General features: G+C 39.5%; 1 protein-coding gene and 1 long non-coding RNA gene across 2 annotated transcripts in view; one reads left to right on the top strand and one right to left on the bottom strand.

The window, feature by feature from the left end:
* The window catches only part of OPTN (optineurin), a 114,931-nt gene extending 98,402 nt beyond the window's left edge, over nt 1-16,529 (bottom strand). The window contains 6 exon segments of the mRNA XM_074324758.1: nt 2,011-2,056; nt 6,926-7,151; nt 8,332-8,528; nt 13,899-13,953; nt 15,207-15,319; nt 16,414-16,529. Of these exon segments, the coding sequence (XP_074180859.1) occupies nt 2,011-2,056; nt 6,926-7,151; nt 8,332-8,528; nt 13,899-13,925 (496 nt within the window). The 5' untranslated portion in view covers nt 13,926-13,953; nt 15,207-15,319; nt 16,414-16,529.
* Nucleotides 2,466-14,215, top strand: LOC141569991 (uncharacterized). Its single transcript, XR_012493764.1, has 2 exons — nt 2,466-6,012; nt 9,382-14,215. It is a non-coding gene; the product is annotated as an uncharacterized LOC141569991 (long non-coding RNA).
* Nucleotides 16,530-16,798: the final 269 nt, after the last annotated feature.

Genomic DNA, 16,798 nt, shown 5'->3' with positions numbered 1-16,798 from the left:
GGTTAGATGGTGGGCTGAGCTTGAACATCTAGATAAGTTTTGTCGTTTTCTTTTATGAGAGCAGTGCATGCTTATTGGATCATATTTGGAAAACAGACCCTGCTTCCTTTTAGCAATGTATGTGGTGCGTTGGGGTACAGCCAGCTAACTCTTTAACAGGTAGGTCTCTGAAGACCAAGGTGTTCCAGTGAGCAGTGCAGTGGGTCAGGTGCAGGCCCTGGGGCATAGCCCCGCTTCTCAGACCAGGTCTGGCTGCCCAGATGCTTAGCATTGCCAGATGTTGGTGCTCTAAGCCTCAGTTTTCTGCGGGGTAAAAGGGCAGAGCCCAAGAGAGCGAACCCACTCCCCTGTCCACATGACAATCCAGGAGTATTTGACAACAGCTACCCTCTGTCGTCTTCGCCTCCACCAGCTGTCTCTCACATCACTTCATTTCTAGTCCCCCCTGCCTTGTTGTCACCTTCGGATGCTCTCCAGTTTGTTTGTTGTTTCCTATACTCAGCCTGAGCCCTCCCCATTGGAGATATCCACAGACAGAATGCCAGAATGAGTTGTAAGCCTTGAAGGGTGACAAATTTTCACCTTTATCGGCAGGATGGTTTTATGAAAGAAGGTGCTCAAGCAGGAAACATAACTTCATTTTAAATTATGGAAAAACTGAAATTCCAGGGAAAGTCTGTGTAGTTTCCCCTCTCGCTTTCCGGGCTCAGTCTAGAAAGGTGGCACAGACCGCCTCCGTCACCTGGCTCCCTGACGGGCACAGCAAGGACAACTCAGTTGTGAAAGGGTTTGTGGTTGGAAAGTTTGAGTTTCCCCCCACTGTCACCTCCTGTCTTGATGGGGCCCAGCCATTGATACATTTCGTGGGCTCAGTTTTATAAGCTGTGGGGCAGAGATGGTGACAAGCGGCCCATTGATAAAAGCATTTCACAAAAACAGAATACAGGGAAGGGAGACTAATTAGAGCTTCATTTGTCTGTCTGCTTTTTGTATCCTAAGGCCTCTCTTCTGTTGGTGGGAGAAATCCAAATATGTTTAGCAATCCCTGTGCGGCTGCCCACGGGGTAAGACTTGTAGTTTTATAATCTGGAACAGTCTAGACACAATCGGTCCAGCTCTGCCCCGAGGCGGGAACAGTGATGGAGCCCACACTTGGGCCCTTTCCCACCTCCTTAGCCTGATCCTCTGAGGCCATTTCCATTCAGAGTCACATATACCATACAAATATAAAGCAGGGCATTATCGGAACACATAGAAGGGACCTCCTGGCTTTGTGTCAATATTGTCTGCCTTTTGGTGGCGGTGATACGTATGTTCGTATCTGAAGGACAAGGAAAAAGCATGCCACATAGAAGGAAGAAGCAGATGCAAAGACTAGAGTGGGGAAGAACAGCATGGAATGAGAAGTAGTCTAGTTTAGCTATCAATAGATGCTAGAGCAAAGGGGCAGACTAGAGTTAGTAGCAAGAGAGAAGGCCGAATTATTTGGCAAGAAGTAAATTGATTTGGGTGGTTTTAACCATGCAAAAGTATGTGATGTTTCTCCTGAAGGTAAAAGGTAAACCAATGACAAAGTCAATGACTGGAGGTTTAAATGTCACCGATCAGGTGACAGCTATATGGACTGTAATTGCCTAAGTATTACTAGATGAGCCTGGTTACTGGGCCTTATATCACTAGCAAAAACAGGATAGGTTGATGAAGCCCAGTTTTCAATGTGCAAGTTAAAAGTTCCATATGGGTGGTAGAGGAAAGGAAGGGGACGGCCAGAAATAAAAAGAGATACATGGACTTTGAGGTTTTCGAAAGGCTACACGTGATGAATAAATGAGGAAGAAATGTATTCTTCATAATGCTTGTTTATGCTTTCAACTTTCCCACTTGCAATGCATGAGAAAATAGTTATTGTAGTATCTATTATCAAAACATGGAGAAGGATGCCATACTCTTTATTGTTTATTTCAGAAATTAATGATATCTAACTGGAATCAGTACATTTTGGCCACCTACCTTCTTCTACATCTCTAGTTATGCTTTCCACCAACTTCTGCTGCTCCTGAAATAAATCAAATCTTAGTTACAGTATTTAAGTTAAACAAGAGGCTTTAATGTAGGAATGTGGCCTTTACATAACACCTTTAAAGAGTAGACCTTGCTTGGGCATTGTGTAAATACACACAAAAGTAATCACATAAATAAAATAAATTTGTACTCATTTTAATTTAATAGAGAACATATATAGGTGATGCTGTTTAGACTAATCCGACCAAAGTGCAGCTGAAATTGGTCTACTGAATACACACAATTTCAGAAGGATGAGGTGTGATCTGATTCCTACAAAGAATCAAACAAGTCATATTTTACAGTGAAAGCATTACTTTTCAATCCTTAGAAAAACAGCCCTTTATAAAACTTTAATCAGTTTTTTTTTAACTTTAATGGATTTTTTCCTTTATGGATTTTTTATCTTAATGGTTTCTTGCACTTTTAAAATTAATCTTACGGTGTGTTCTAGGCTATTTCTCAGCATAGAACCTTAAATACATAAAATGATGATTGTGGCCCTGTCACGTCACGTGAAAATTCTGCTGGCTGCAACAATCACAAAAACTATTTTCTTGTCTGTATTATGACTGAAACATTTATATTTGTATGGACACAAAGATTACAGGAAATCTGACTTAGAAAGTATGGCCTAGACCCAGTTTTCAAATTTAGTTTCTGATTCATGACTAAAGAATTAGTAACAACGAAAAGAATACATAATTATTTAATTGTAAATTCGTATTCTTTCTACAAATGAGGGAGGCCCAATTTTTGAAGTATTCGAGTGGTTGTAGTTAGTCTACTTAATTACGAAATGTATGGGAATATTTCAAACTCTATACTGCAAGTGTCCCAGTCTAAAGTTTTCTTATTTAATCCTTCCTTCTGAAAGGTATCCTCTCACTACATGACCAAAACGGGGCTTACAATAATGTCCAGAACGTAATAGACAGTGTGGTGACAACGATAATATGACACCCAATGCCTTTACAAATTCAGGGGTGAAGACAAATCTGTTGGCCATCATGGTTTCCAATATTTGCAGAGACTGTTTTCCATAACACCTTTTTGTCAATAGCTTCATAGAAAAGGCTTATAAAATGAATAATGTGACAACATTACTAGACGGCCTTGTAAAAACAACAACCCAATACCAGGTGAAGGGACAGGCCTGTCATGAAACAGTTTTAATTCCAATTAATCAACAATATATAAAATGCAAATCACATTTTTCTGTGACTTGAATTAGGGAACTGCAAATGTAACGTTATTCTCTTTTCCCCAAAGCCCTTTTCCTAGATATTTACTTCGATTATCTTTATGTTTATTTGTAGGTGAAGATTGTGTTCAGATAGTAGAAGTAGCTTGTAGTCCAATATTCAGAAGGAGAATGCTTCTGCAAGTTTATTTATACCTTTCCATTACTCAAAAATATAGACAGGTGAGAAAATTATACACAGGAAAAGAATGTATCCACGAACTTTAATTCAAAGGAGTTTCACTAGAAGGGTTTTCTCATAACTGGTACTTCTCAGACTCTGTCCCATAGAAATCTAAGGTTCCACTGGGGACCCCGCAGGAACACAAAATCTCAGAGTCTCCATGTCTCCGTTAGCTAGGCAGCTCTACTTGTCTATATTTTATATCATATAGTTTCGTTCAAAATTTTTTTTAAAGACTCGTATTAGACTGAAAAATAAATATTTTTGAAGTCAGAAAGTCACTGATTTAGTCAAAGTCCGTAATTGTACATAACAGGCAATCAAGCTCAGAGAGATCAGAGGTCACCTGAGGTCACAAAACCAATGAGCTGCGGGCCAGGAATGGGCTTTAGGACTTCTTACTGAGGCTAGAGTAACATGCCAGCTACTTCCTCATATTCAGGAAATTGCCATCAATTTCTGACTCAGACAAAATGAATACCTAAAACTTTGTCATGTAGTTCAACAATACTGAGGCATGAGAAACAAAATAGTAACTTTCTAAATAATTGGAAGCTTTAAAGTCATGAAAAAAAATAAGGAAACTGAGACTGATATCAAAACTCCGATTAATAGCAGTCAATACACTCAATATATAAAGCACAAACATTTCTCAACACAGGACCGAGAACTTGAAGGAGAAAATCTTTAATGATAGAAAGCAAACTCGAACTGAGGAAATTCTTCCTTAAAGGAACCTTTCTTTTCCTGAAAATAAAACTTGGTTGACCGATATCAACCAACAAATGCGTTAACCATGTTGTGGTAATCTGTAGCAAGCAAAACTTATACCACAAAAGAGATTTCTCTTTATCTCCTAGCACACTTCTGGCCAACCTCACATCATCACAGCTGGACCATAAGTCTTTCCAGCATTCTGTCGTGATTGGGAGACGTATCTCTGTATCTTGACGGAGTAGCGCTTTTTCATCTCTCTTAATCAGGCTTGCACGATTGGGCAAAACAACGCCCCACAGGGGGATAGTGGCTAACTTGGAAAAACGGTATTGAGTTTAAAATAAACCATTTCTCGTTTATCTAGAAATACTGAAAAACTAAACACATCTTTCCTACCAAAAATTAATTAAAGAAAAAATGTCCACAAGCATATTCTCTTGCATAGCTTCTGCATTTACACTCTTTCATCTTCTGATTTTTCTGGAGACGACTAAAGAGACCATTTGAAGTACGTATCATGCTGAACAACTTACAAAACATTAGACATACACTTTCCTTTTGTACCCAGTATTCCAATGTCAGCACTTCGAAGCACTGAGATCCTATACGACCAAAAGGCTATCTCAAAATACTTGGCTCTGCTATGCTATGTTATGATGAAGTTAAATGAAAAAACAAGGTTGAAACCTCATTTAGCACAGGCCTACGCTATTTTGCTTGTCATTAAGCGGGCCATAAAAATACCATCAAATTACAAACCAATCTGCATTGACAGAAATGGCTATCTTAGAAGGTGATGTCAACATTATGGCAAATGACACAACAACGTTGCATCTCCTCTAACATCTATAACTAGTTGGACATCTCTAGCCCAAAAGAGGTTCCTCTGTCCCACACACTAGGATGCCTAAAAGATCCCACAGCCGTAAAGGGAAGGAGGGTGTATGGGAAGTGAAAGGGAGGCAGGATGGGGGGAAGGACAGGAACAGGCCCACACCTGGTGCCAGGTGGACAGGCCGAGCCTGAAGCCCCAGCAAAGGCAGTAGCAGTGGAGGGGTTGGGGCGCAACCCCCACATCACAGCCCAGTGGAGGGTAAGAGGGGCAGCAGCAGCATCCCCCCACCTCCACAAGAATCCCAACCCTCCCCAGTTGCAGCAGTGCTGGCACCACCAGAGACCAGTAGCAGCAGCAGAAATACTTCTCCAGCCTCCAACCACAGCACAGTCCTACCAGGGCCACAGGGAACCAGGTGAGCTCAGTGGGCTCAAGACAGGCTCTCCTCAACCAGCGCTTTCCCCTGTTCCCTCCCAAGGTGCTGGTGCCCAGCGAACGTCGTGATCTGGATACAGCGGCAACACCCATCATGCTGGTCACCCAGGCCAGCACTCCCACACTCACAGCTAAGCCCCCACACTTGGACCCCCTAGGCACAAGTAGCACCAGTGAAAGAAAACAGAAACTGTGCTATTGCATCAGCTACTGAAAAACAAAACAGAGACGTCTAATTATCTACCTGCTGAATTGCTCACATCAAAATGTACATCAATAAGAAAGTGTTCACTACTTCAAATGAGCCTGCAGAGGAACAAGCCATCCAGCAGCATGAACAACCAGGGTAACAGGGTAACACTGAGACAACGACACTTCTCCAGAAACCAAGTCAAAGTCACGAAAGATTGTGATCTACGTGATAGAGATTTCAAGATAGCAGCCAGGAAGAATCTCAATGAGATACAAGAAAACTCACGAGGCAGTTCAATGAGTTCAGGAGCAAAATTAATGCACAGAAGGACTACTTTACCAAAGGTATGAGAACTATAAAAAAGGTCCAAACAGAAATCCTGGCTCGGTGAAGAACTAAAGAAATGAGATCAAAATGGACATTTTAATAACAGTATTGCACAAAGAAAACAAGTTGCTAGTAACGACCCCATTTCATTGCCATCTCAGTCATCAATTATTCAAGTGATGCCGAGATATACAGATATAAGTGAACTTCATTTTAAAAATTCAAATATTTGCTCAATTTACCTCTTTCGAAAATGTACTGTGGCTTAGCAAGACATTTTATTTTATTATTACTTTTTAAGCAAGACATTTTAAATCATCGAAATAAAAATGCTATAAGTAAAACAGAAATTAAGGATGTACTATCATGTAAAAAGATGACAACTTTTAACTTAGAAAGAGAAGTTAATCTTTCCAGGGTTACAAGTTTGCCGAATTCATAAAAAGGATTTACCTCGGTTTCATTGAAATAAGAAACATCCACATTTAGTTAGTAAATGTCAATCATTCACTTACGCTTAGGGATGGCGAAACTGGGCTGTAGGAAAACTAAAATTGTTATAAACCATCGCCAAATTAAAAACAATGCAGAAGTAAGCCAAAGCATCTCAAAGCATACCGTTCGTTGTTAGGTAGTAATATTTCATTTGTAAAATCTAATTGAAAAGCAGCTTTTCCAGAAATTTAAAATGTGTCAGTTAATTACATTTATTGAATACAGTTAATGACAGGTAGCTCTTAAAACATGGGAGATGCAGGGACTTACAAAAGATGGTCAAATTTCTGTCTCCATTCTACATTAGCACACACAATTATGCCCTTTACGTTGTGTGCATTAGTCAATGAAACAACTCAGAATCTCCGACCAAGTTAAGAACAAGAATTACATCACAAATCTGAAACCCAAAGGAAAGAAGGTAATATAACTAACCTTCATCAAGTTGGTGCACGTGCCATTATTAGAAGTCTGTGGGGCTGACGTAGCAATCACCCACTGCTCTCTTGGAGCGAGACTTCCTTGAGGTCGGAACCAATCATTTAGCCTTCCAACACAAGGGAGGTGCAGGTCTGGCCTCCTGGGAGCCGTGCTGAGTAAAGAGTTCTGTGGTGCATTCATGAGAAGCTGGGTTCTCATCTCTGCCAGCGTGTCCTTAATCCTGTGAAGATTGTAAGAGCAAAGACTTAGTATTTTATTTTTTCCTTAATGATTTGCAGTTCTTAATGTTTCCATAATAGTAAGTGGAATTGCCCATGAAACGAACACTGAAAATATGTCAGGGCAGACCTACCAAGTACAAGGATATGTTTCAAATTGTTTTAAACCGGTACATATGTTTCTGTGGGGAAGCCAGGCTAAGAAGTAATTCAAAGTAGGGAGGGGAGGAAAAGGCCTATCAGTGATGTTGACGGCTTAACAGATAATACTTTCTGCCTTCTGGAATGGCTGAACCCATAAGATTCTTGAGGATTGCTAAGAGACATACATAGTAAACAAGTTTAGAAATTTGCTGAAATCCCACAAAGCTATTTTCAAGCATTTGCTTTCACTGCCCTTGGGTAATCCCCTCATTACCCTGAAGAAATTAACCATTTGGCACTGAGGCGTCATTTAGAACAACAGCCTCTGGGGGAGAACAAGAGAGCCTGGTTGGTGATCATACTGAACTGAAACAGCTCCAGGGGCATGTAGCTTATGACACTGTTACCAAGGCACTGGAGGTGGGATCTGCCCTTTCTGTCTTCCACACACCCCCTCAGGCTGACCGCCTTATTTTTATAGCCACTTAGTCAGTTACACTACCCTTCACCCCTATGTTAACCTTCTCCTATATTTCACATGTATGCCTCTGTGTACATCCAAAAGACTAGAAAAAACAGCTTGTCCGAAAGCGACCTCTAGAGACAAAAACACAGAGCACAATCGAGAAAGTACATTTACCAAGTGCCAGAATATGCAGAGTACTTAACCCTTTGGGTTTAAGTTGTTATAGTAAATAGTTACCTCATATTTAGGGAAATTTTGACAAGAAATTTTATAATAAATAGCGCTGTCTAAATCACAAAGCTTCAAAAACACTTTGCTTAGAGACTGGTAGATCAGATTAAGGCTATGAAAAGCGTGAGAAGGAAAAATACAGTCATGTAAAACCAAAAATGGGAGAGATGCATCCTGAACTAACATTTTAAAAGTAATTTATTCACTAACATCATTTTCCAAAATTATACTATTTAGTAAGCTTTCACTTCCTATTAATCTCGGGAATCTGCCTGGATAAAAATTAGACTTTAGAGGCAAATTAATGAGCTCGATTGATTTTTCTCTTTGTTTGGACTTACTTGTTTAGTTTCTTTTCCAAAGATGCTGTAACTTTTAATTCCTCTAGGTAGAGGCGCTTACATTCTTCCAATTCTATTTTAAAATGTTTCGCTTTGGAGAGTTCAGATTCCAGACGTTGAATTCTGACCTGCAGACGTTGAATTCTGTCACCACGGTCATTTAACGGGTCTACGTTTTCTTGACATGCTGCTTGTTCCTAAAGCCAACGGAAAGGATACATTTTAAAAATAATTATAACCTGAATAATTATAGTCTATTTGTATTCTTTAGTTTTAAGTCAATGATTTGGAGGGCAATTTAAATGTGAAAAAAGCTGAAGTTTAAAATACTTATCATCAATATGGAATGAAATACATCTGAATTATGAAAATATTTCGAATCATCTCATCTGACTGTTCCAATAAGAGAATCAATTTGAAATTTTAAAAATTGAACAATATGACTTAATAATCTAAGAGTATGGTGCAATTTTTAAATCACCCTTTTTCTTTATTTCCTAATAGTCTCGTTTTATATCAAGTGGTCTTAAAAATAAAATGATTTTCCAGAAAGAATGATTCTCACAGATTAACTGAGTGATAATAATGATGGGAACTGAAATATTAAAAAAGAGAAGCAAATACCACCTTAGTTCCCAAAATCTAAAAATAAAAATGTAACTGCTCTTAACGGGAGTAGAGGAATGACATACAATATGTATATCAAAAATGTAATTTGCAGTGAAATGAATTAAGGCATGTTAAAAATCAATGAATTAACCTGTAAAAATAAATTTAAAAAATTTTTTCCAGTACATCGTGCCTTGCTCAGTCTTCAATATCCCAGAATTTTTAGTGTTCTGCTTCACGCTTTTCTACCTCATTCGTGACTATATGAATTTTGAGGCTCAATAATTTTTATCTCCTCTTCTTTTTATTCTCTAGTTTTTCACATGACTTTTGTACTCCTTTATAGATAATAACTCCTGTTAAGATTGATTTTCTTCAACAAGATGTAGACATCCTTTTTAAAAAACTGTTTAAAACAAATTGTGTTTGTTTCCAATCTAGTTGTGGGATGCACAGCTCAGCTCCAAGTCAAATCGTTCTCTTCAATCTACTAGTTATGGAGGGTCCAGCTCACTGACCCATGCGGGAATCGAACCGGCAACCTTGGTGTTATGAGCACTGCACTCTAACCACTGAGCCAACCGGCCACCCACCCACTGGGGGCTCAGCTCCAAGAACTAGCCATTGTTTTCAATCCAGCTGTGGAGGGTGTAGCTAACTGGTCCATGTGGGAATCGAACCAGCCACCTTGGTGTTATGAGCACGATGCTCTAACCATTGAGCCAACTGGCCACCCCACAGATGGAGACATTCTGAAGATGCAGTTTCCAGTTTTGCTGTGAGATCATCATTCTGAACGAGTAAGATAGTATAATTTGGTTACGAAGGAAGTTGACTGAGAATAGTCTAACCCCAAACCAGTATCAACTTTTGAAATCAATTCAGTTGCAATAAAATGTCATCGATACTGTAGCAGAGTCTTAGAATGTGGAACCTTGAATTACTCAGAATGAAGAACGAACATAAAAGCACCAGGAGTCTCAAAAATGCATCCTTTACTGTCATCGACTTTGCCACACGACATCTGCACTTGATTTTCTACTATTTCTTGAATGCTTGTTTCATGTCTTTCTTCTATAAAATGACTATAAGTCACCTCCCAGTTGATAGTCTCTCACCTGTTCCCCATTTTAACTCTCCATAATTTCTTAAGAAGTTGTAGGGAGTTACAAGTAACTCATCCGAGTTACTTCGGCCTCTGTCAGCTACAAATGTTTCATGGCAATTTGAATTGCTTTCCAAGAAGAAATGATTCCCAAGGTTAAGGAGAAATCACATCTCACACTGTGAATGTTTAGTGAGATGAGCGCTACATTTTTTTCACCAACAACAAAAGTCTTAATTCAATAACGCTGTCTCGTAATCCTCTCTTACTTTCCAAGATATACGAGAACATCCTAAACAGCAATAGTAACAACAACAAATCTCCTGGAATTTCAGTGGAACTGAGCAGGGTAGAACTACTTTCCTGTAGATACAATGCTTATTTGGTAAGACGAGGTGAGTGGATATAGTGTTTTTAAAACATGCCTACAAATTCTTGACATTTCTCCATGAAATTCCCTCTCTTTTAATATGTGCTGGCCTTAGTGAGTCACTGGATTCTAGTGCATGGAATAGGGCAGAACTGCTGTGAGAATGCTATGTCTGAGGCAGGAAATGTGATACAGCTTCCATGTGACTTTGTCTCTCGAGAAGCTCGGCCTGAGAACCCAGCCACCAGCTGTGCAGAATGAAGAAGCCCAGGCCACACAGTCAGGCCTCCTATAGATGTTTGCGCTGAGACGGGCCCAGCGGATGTCCCGGGCAAAAGGCCGCTTCAACTGCTACATGTGTGTGTTACAGCCTTTAGATGATTCTCATTCGCAGCTTCATGGCCACCCAGCTGATGCCAAGTGGAAAAGAAATGAGCTGGTCTCACAGACCTTCATCCAACTGCATTCCTTTGGAACAAAACAGATGCTGTTTTGAGCCACTAGCTTTTGAGTTGGTTTCTTGAGCAGCAATAAATAACTGGCATTGTTACTGATATTCAAAATGGTGTGAGGCCACAAGGAATGCCATCTAAAGCCTGTAGGAGTGCCTTTGCACCAGGAGGGACGTGGAACCCGAAAGGATGTGGAGAAGAGTGAGAATGACAACCACAGGGCCTCCAAGAGACGCTTCTTGGGGGCTTGCTGGCCCCTGAAGAGGCTGACAGCAAGAGCTTCTCAGCCAGTGAAGAAAATGAGTCTGAAATCTGGATGAAAGGGGACTCTTGCTATGAAGTAACAAAGTAAAATCCATGAGATACATGAGCTAACGAAAGACTATGAACTGTAAAGGAACCAGGACATATTGTGTTCAAATATCTGTTTCCCATTTACAGCCTCTCCCACAGGTCCCGTTTCTGTTTCCCATTTACAGCCTCTCCTAAGGTCCCCACAGGGCAAATCACGCTAAAAGAAAGAAATGGCTTCTGGGTGAAGATCAAATTCCCTGTGCTCCCAGGAGGACATGATATAAGGATGAAGAGAAGAGTGTAAAACTCTTCCTCGAGACCTCAAAAGGGTTAAGGTGGGGCCTTAAATTCCTGGAAGGATCTACAGAGTATAAGAATTTTAAAGGCATGGTCCTGCAACAGCTACAGGAAGCCCAAGAGCTTCTCTCAAAACGATTTATGACGGTGGCTTTTCTAGTGGCACGAACCCCAATAACTCACACGCAACGCCAAGCTTTTAGGATGATCAAGTAGCAAACAACCAGCTTGTTACCTTGGACTAATAAAAACCAAGAGAGTGAAAACTAAGAGGAGGCCTGTGGGTCTTAGGCATTCGCGTGGAGGAATGATGCTGAGGAAAGGGCTGCAAGCACAGGTCATTTCTTATGAAAAGCACAGAACAAAGAGCTCACAGGCCACAGCAAAGGGCCATGGAGAAGCACTGGCAAGGTTACCACTGAGTCCTAATCCAAGAACGGACAGCACACATCAGGCTGTATTTCAGAATTGCTATGGACTAAGGTGCCTTCCACTTTCCATTTCTGCAGGGGAAACTTCAGCAGTCGAGCAGAATGTTGGGTGTGTGGGTGGTAGATAACTTGTCCCTTCCATTCTCATGTTTTCATATTGAAAGGAATTGTCCTCAAGGGGCTTTATCCTAGAAACCAAAAACCAGGCCCTTCATCCCCATTTGCACCAGACTCACATGGTAAAATCTTAGACTCGAACCTGAGCCTGATGCCATAAACTTGAGACTTGTGGGGAGTATTGTGTAGGGATGAGTGTATTTTCCATGTGGGAGGAATATAAAGAATTGTGGACAGTGGATAGATCAAGCTGGTTTTTAAATGTGTCCGTAAATTTTGAAATATTCATTGCATAAAAACAGTCTAATATGGGTCAACATTAGTGACTTGCTCCTAATGAACAGAATATGTTGAAAGAGATTCCGTGTGAATTCCAAGACTCCTTCACAAAGGGCAACACTGCTCCTGTTGGTTATGTCTCTGAGGATCTGAACCTTGGAACCCAGCCCCGTGTTGTGGGGGGCTCGGGCCACAGTGCGAGCCGGCTGTTCAGGTGTGGGTGTCCCTGCTGTCTGCCCCAGCTAGAGTGCCGACCAACAGTAGGCACCAACAACCGGACACATTGCTGAACAGACTTTCAAATGATTCCAGCCACCAGCCACGGAGCTGCCCCAGTTGAAGCTGAGGGGAACAGAGACAGACGGCCCTGGCCACACTCTTCTTAAGTATGGATTTGTGAACCAAATAACTGTGGTTTATTTCAGCCACTCCATTGGGGAGTTAAGGAAAAAATAGACACAACTTCTGGATTATAAAAAGATATAATAAGCAACATAACTTATGCAGTATAAATTACAGACATATCTTCTTTTATTGCACTTTGCTGTAATGCGTTTTGCAACTATTATTATTATTATTATTATTATGTTTTACAAATTGAAAGCTTGTAATAATCATGCATAAAAAAATGCTATGCTTTAAAGGACACATTGAAAAACTAAAAAGCAAGCTAATGAAAGGGAGAAATATTTGAAAATCCTGTATGTGATAACTAATTTGTATCTAGGTTATACAAAGATTCTTACAATTCAGCAAGAAAAAGACTATCCAATTTTAATGGGCAATGGAATTGAATAATCAATTCTTCAAGGAAGATATATGAATGGATAATACGCCTGTGAGAAGATTGCTCAGGATCGTTAGTCATCAGAAAAAAATAAATCAAAACCACAATATGGAGCAGAGAGTACACTAGTGGTTCCCTAGGGCTAGGAAGAGTGGGAAGGGCAGACTGGCACACAGTGAAAGCTAACAGGTACAAGGATACTTTCCAGGGTCATGAAAATGTTCTAAAACTGCTTGTGATGACCACTGCATAAAGCTTTGAACACACTAAAAGCACTGCACTGGACAGTTTAAATGAGTGAACTGCATGCTATGTTCATTATATCTCAATCAAGCTGTTACGAATGAACGGAAGGAAGGAAGGAAGGAAGGAAGGAAGGAAGGAAGGAAGGAAGGAAGGAAGGAAGGAAGGAAGGAAAAAAGAAAGAAAGAAAGAAAGAAAGAAAGAAAGAAAGAAAGGAAGGAAAAAAGAAACAAAGAAAGAAAGAAAGAAGAAAGAAGCTGATTTGGAGCCAGTGCTTTGGGGGTCATGCAACAGAGTCCTTCTTGGCTTTAGATAACTAGCCAGGGTTGAGACATAGGAGAGGTAACAGAATGCCCTTTTAAAGAAAAATTATATAGAAAAATAGCGGTCTTTTTCACTGCTTCTGTCTATGAAATTAAGGAAAAATCTATATCATACTGCTAAAAGCATTGAGTGGTTTATATTTCCCCAAATTAAGTGATTTTTGGGTTCCAAACGGATTATAAATTACCTTCTGTTTTAACCTATTTTTCTGAATATCCATTTCTGATTGATTGGGTTCTAAATCTCCAAGGACACTAACCTCTCCATTTTGATTGTCATGTAGCATCCTTGTATTCTGAAAGAGTGTCTTCAGTCTGCAGAATTGTAGAAAATGAGTAAGTCAAATTCTTTAAGACAAATATTTAATAATTATTTAAAGAGAGATTATGTCTATCATACAAAATAAACAAACCTATAAATTATGAACCTCTCCTATTTATTCCAGTATAATAGTTTGAGAGCATACTTATTAAATTATAATCTTAAATGAGTAACATAAAACAATTGTGATACATATGATACAGACATCATATTGTAACGATGAAAGGTTCTTATAATTAAAGTATTATTAACATCCGCTTAAGATTGTTAGTATCAAACGTTACCCTATTATTAAATATCAGCTATAAAGCAGAGATCAGTATCAAAGGTGAAGAAGGAAAGTATAATATATGTGGGTGTTTCGAAAAGACAGAAAAATACCATTCGGAGCCTACTGACCACAGTCTACAGGAAGAAAAGAAATCATTCAAAATAGAAAGAGAAACCGGAAGGAAAAATCTGGTCAGAGTGGAAAGGAAAGGGCAGGGCTTTAGAAGAAAGGACACTGGAGAGATAAGGTGTAACAGTCTCTTCAAGTCTGTTTTAAGAAGAGATCTTTGCCAGCACAATTTAATAAAATGAGAAGAATCCAAAACAATGCAGAGAAAGACAGTGACATGAGGGAAAATAAACACTGAGGAGAATCAGAGAAAAAACTTCATTCAGTTTGCAGCAAGGGCACGCCACGTGCGGGCTTCCCAGATGTTGGGAAACTTCCATTATTATCTGAGTGAGACGATTACTCATCTCATTCTTCTTTAGGTTATACATCTGGTTTGGTATGTATGACATGTTTTATAACTGAAAAAAGTAGAAAGAACACAGAAGCCAAATCAATAACACTTCTGATGATGTTAAACAAAACCACAGATAGGTTTTTAGACATTAAACTGTTAGAATGCCGAAGGGAAGAACACTATTAAAGAAGGAAAGATTACCAAAGAGAGCAAAGACATCTTGCAGAAATAAAGATTCAAGGGAGACCAGGAAGAGCGCAGTTGACAGTATATGCAAAAGACACTGTCATTATAGTTACAGGAATCATTAAAGAGTAGGTATAACATTTTGGCATTCACACAAGTTTGATTGTGCTGTGAGTTTCTGAAGTAAATTTTTAAGTAGGATAATGTGTTTAACTATGAAAATTACAGATATGAAATACATTTGTACTTAGGTTTTCATCAAGGAAGAGTTATAGTTAAATAGTAATTAATGGTTGACATGATCTGAAATATCAAAACCTTACCTGGTAACCTCTTTCTCTAATCCATCATTTGTCTTCTTGTGTTGATTCAAATCATATTGCAGAGATTCTGTTAACTTCTTATAGTACTCTAATTGTTTCTTTCCATCCTGAGACTTTGAAAAACATTTTTAAAGAAAGTTAGTTTTGAAAATCTAGAGATTCACTTTTCTTTCTCTAAAATATTATTCCTCATGAGTTCATTAGTAATATGTGTAGACAGGTGTATAAAATGTAGTTTATAAACCTGATGCCAGTAAGGACAGATTTCAAAAACAATGACTTTTCTTAAAACAGCTCAAATTGATTTTACAGTGTCATCATTGGTTTCCTGGAATTTAAATTGCCAAACTTTCTTAAAAACAGAGGTTTTCACATGTAAAAATACTAAGTGTTAAACCTGATTTAAATAGTGGCTTATTTACATTTCGGTTTGTAGAAATGCCTCCAGAGACATTTTCATCTACAGCTCAAGATTTTCCAGGGTTTATGGAATCACATTTTTCTACGATAATCACTGAAACTTCCCTGCAGTCCACCTTACATTATTGTGATCATCTGACGTGAGCATCAGATGAAGACTCTCATTCTCTGTAAGCGTTCTTCCATAGGTTTCAATTTCTCCGTTTCTAGTAAATATTTTTCTCTTTAACTAAAGTTCATCTCCTCTATGTTATATGAAAACAAAACTGTTTCTTGATTCCTGTGACTTTTTCTGTCATCCTGTTTTTCTCCTTGGACTCTAACCCTCTTTAATGTGTGGCCTCATCCCCAGGTCCATATTTTCGCCACTTATTCTCTTCTTTTACAGAAGAATCTGACTTTCTGCCCTTATGACTGCGCTAAAACAGTTTTCAGGGTCATCTCTTTCTTTAGTCCTTATCCTGCTTTACTTCTTCGCAGCAACTGATGAGGATGCCCACACCCTTTCTGTGGTCTTCTCAGCCCAACTCTTTTCTAAACAGCAGCCCTGATAGTCAGTCCTTGACCCTTTTCTATTCCTCTTTTTAAATGCTCTCAGCTCCCTACATCCCAGTGCTTCAAACCACATTCCCTCATCTACAGTGGCAGCCCTCACCCCCTTACTGAGGTCTTCTGTACGTTCCTTTTTCCCCTCGAGTCCCTCATAGACAGCGCCCTCAACCACACACTCATAAACCATGACTTGCTATGGATCGGCTCATCTTGTACATTTTACGGGGATTCTTACCACTGTTACTGTGAGCGTAGCGTTATTTTCAGATCTTGGCAGCTCCTCACCCTTAGGATGCTGACCAGCATACTTTGTCCTGCTTTTCTCTCAGAATGCATAAGTTTTTCATAAGCTTCACATTGTCCGCTATTCGCCTTTCCATGTTTGTTTGCTCTTTTGAATAACTTCCTATTGCTTCGGACCTGACCTGACCTGACCTATGGAAGTGTTCTGAAATTCCTTTCACAAGTACACCCCTTATCTTGTTGGAAGGCTTGTCAGCTGGAACTACCCTTTCTTCCCAGTCCAGATGCTTCCTCTCAACATTGTGTGAATCAAATATCTTAACCCCGGTAATATCTCACCTGGGGGGAATCCTGAGATGAGAGTCTTCTAGAGAAAG

Source organism: Rhinolophus sinicus, linkage group LG02 (genome assembly GCF_036562045.2).
Source record: "Rhinolophus sinicus isolate RSC01 linkage group LG02, ASM3656204v1, whole genome shotgun sequence".
Taxonomy (NCBI): domain Eukaryota; kingdom Metazoa; phylum Chordata; class Mammalia; order Chiroptera; family Rhinolophidae; genus Rhinolophus; species Rhinolophus sinicus.
Note: the sequence above shows the minus strand (reverse complement) of the source record. Positions and strands in the feature narration are given on the sequence as shown.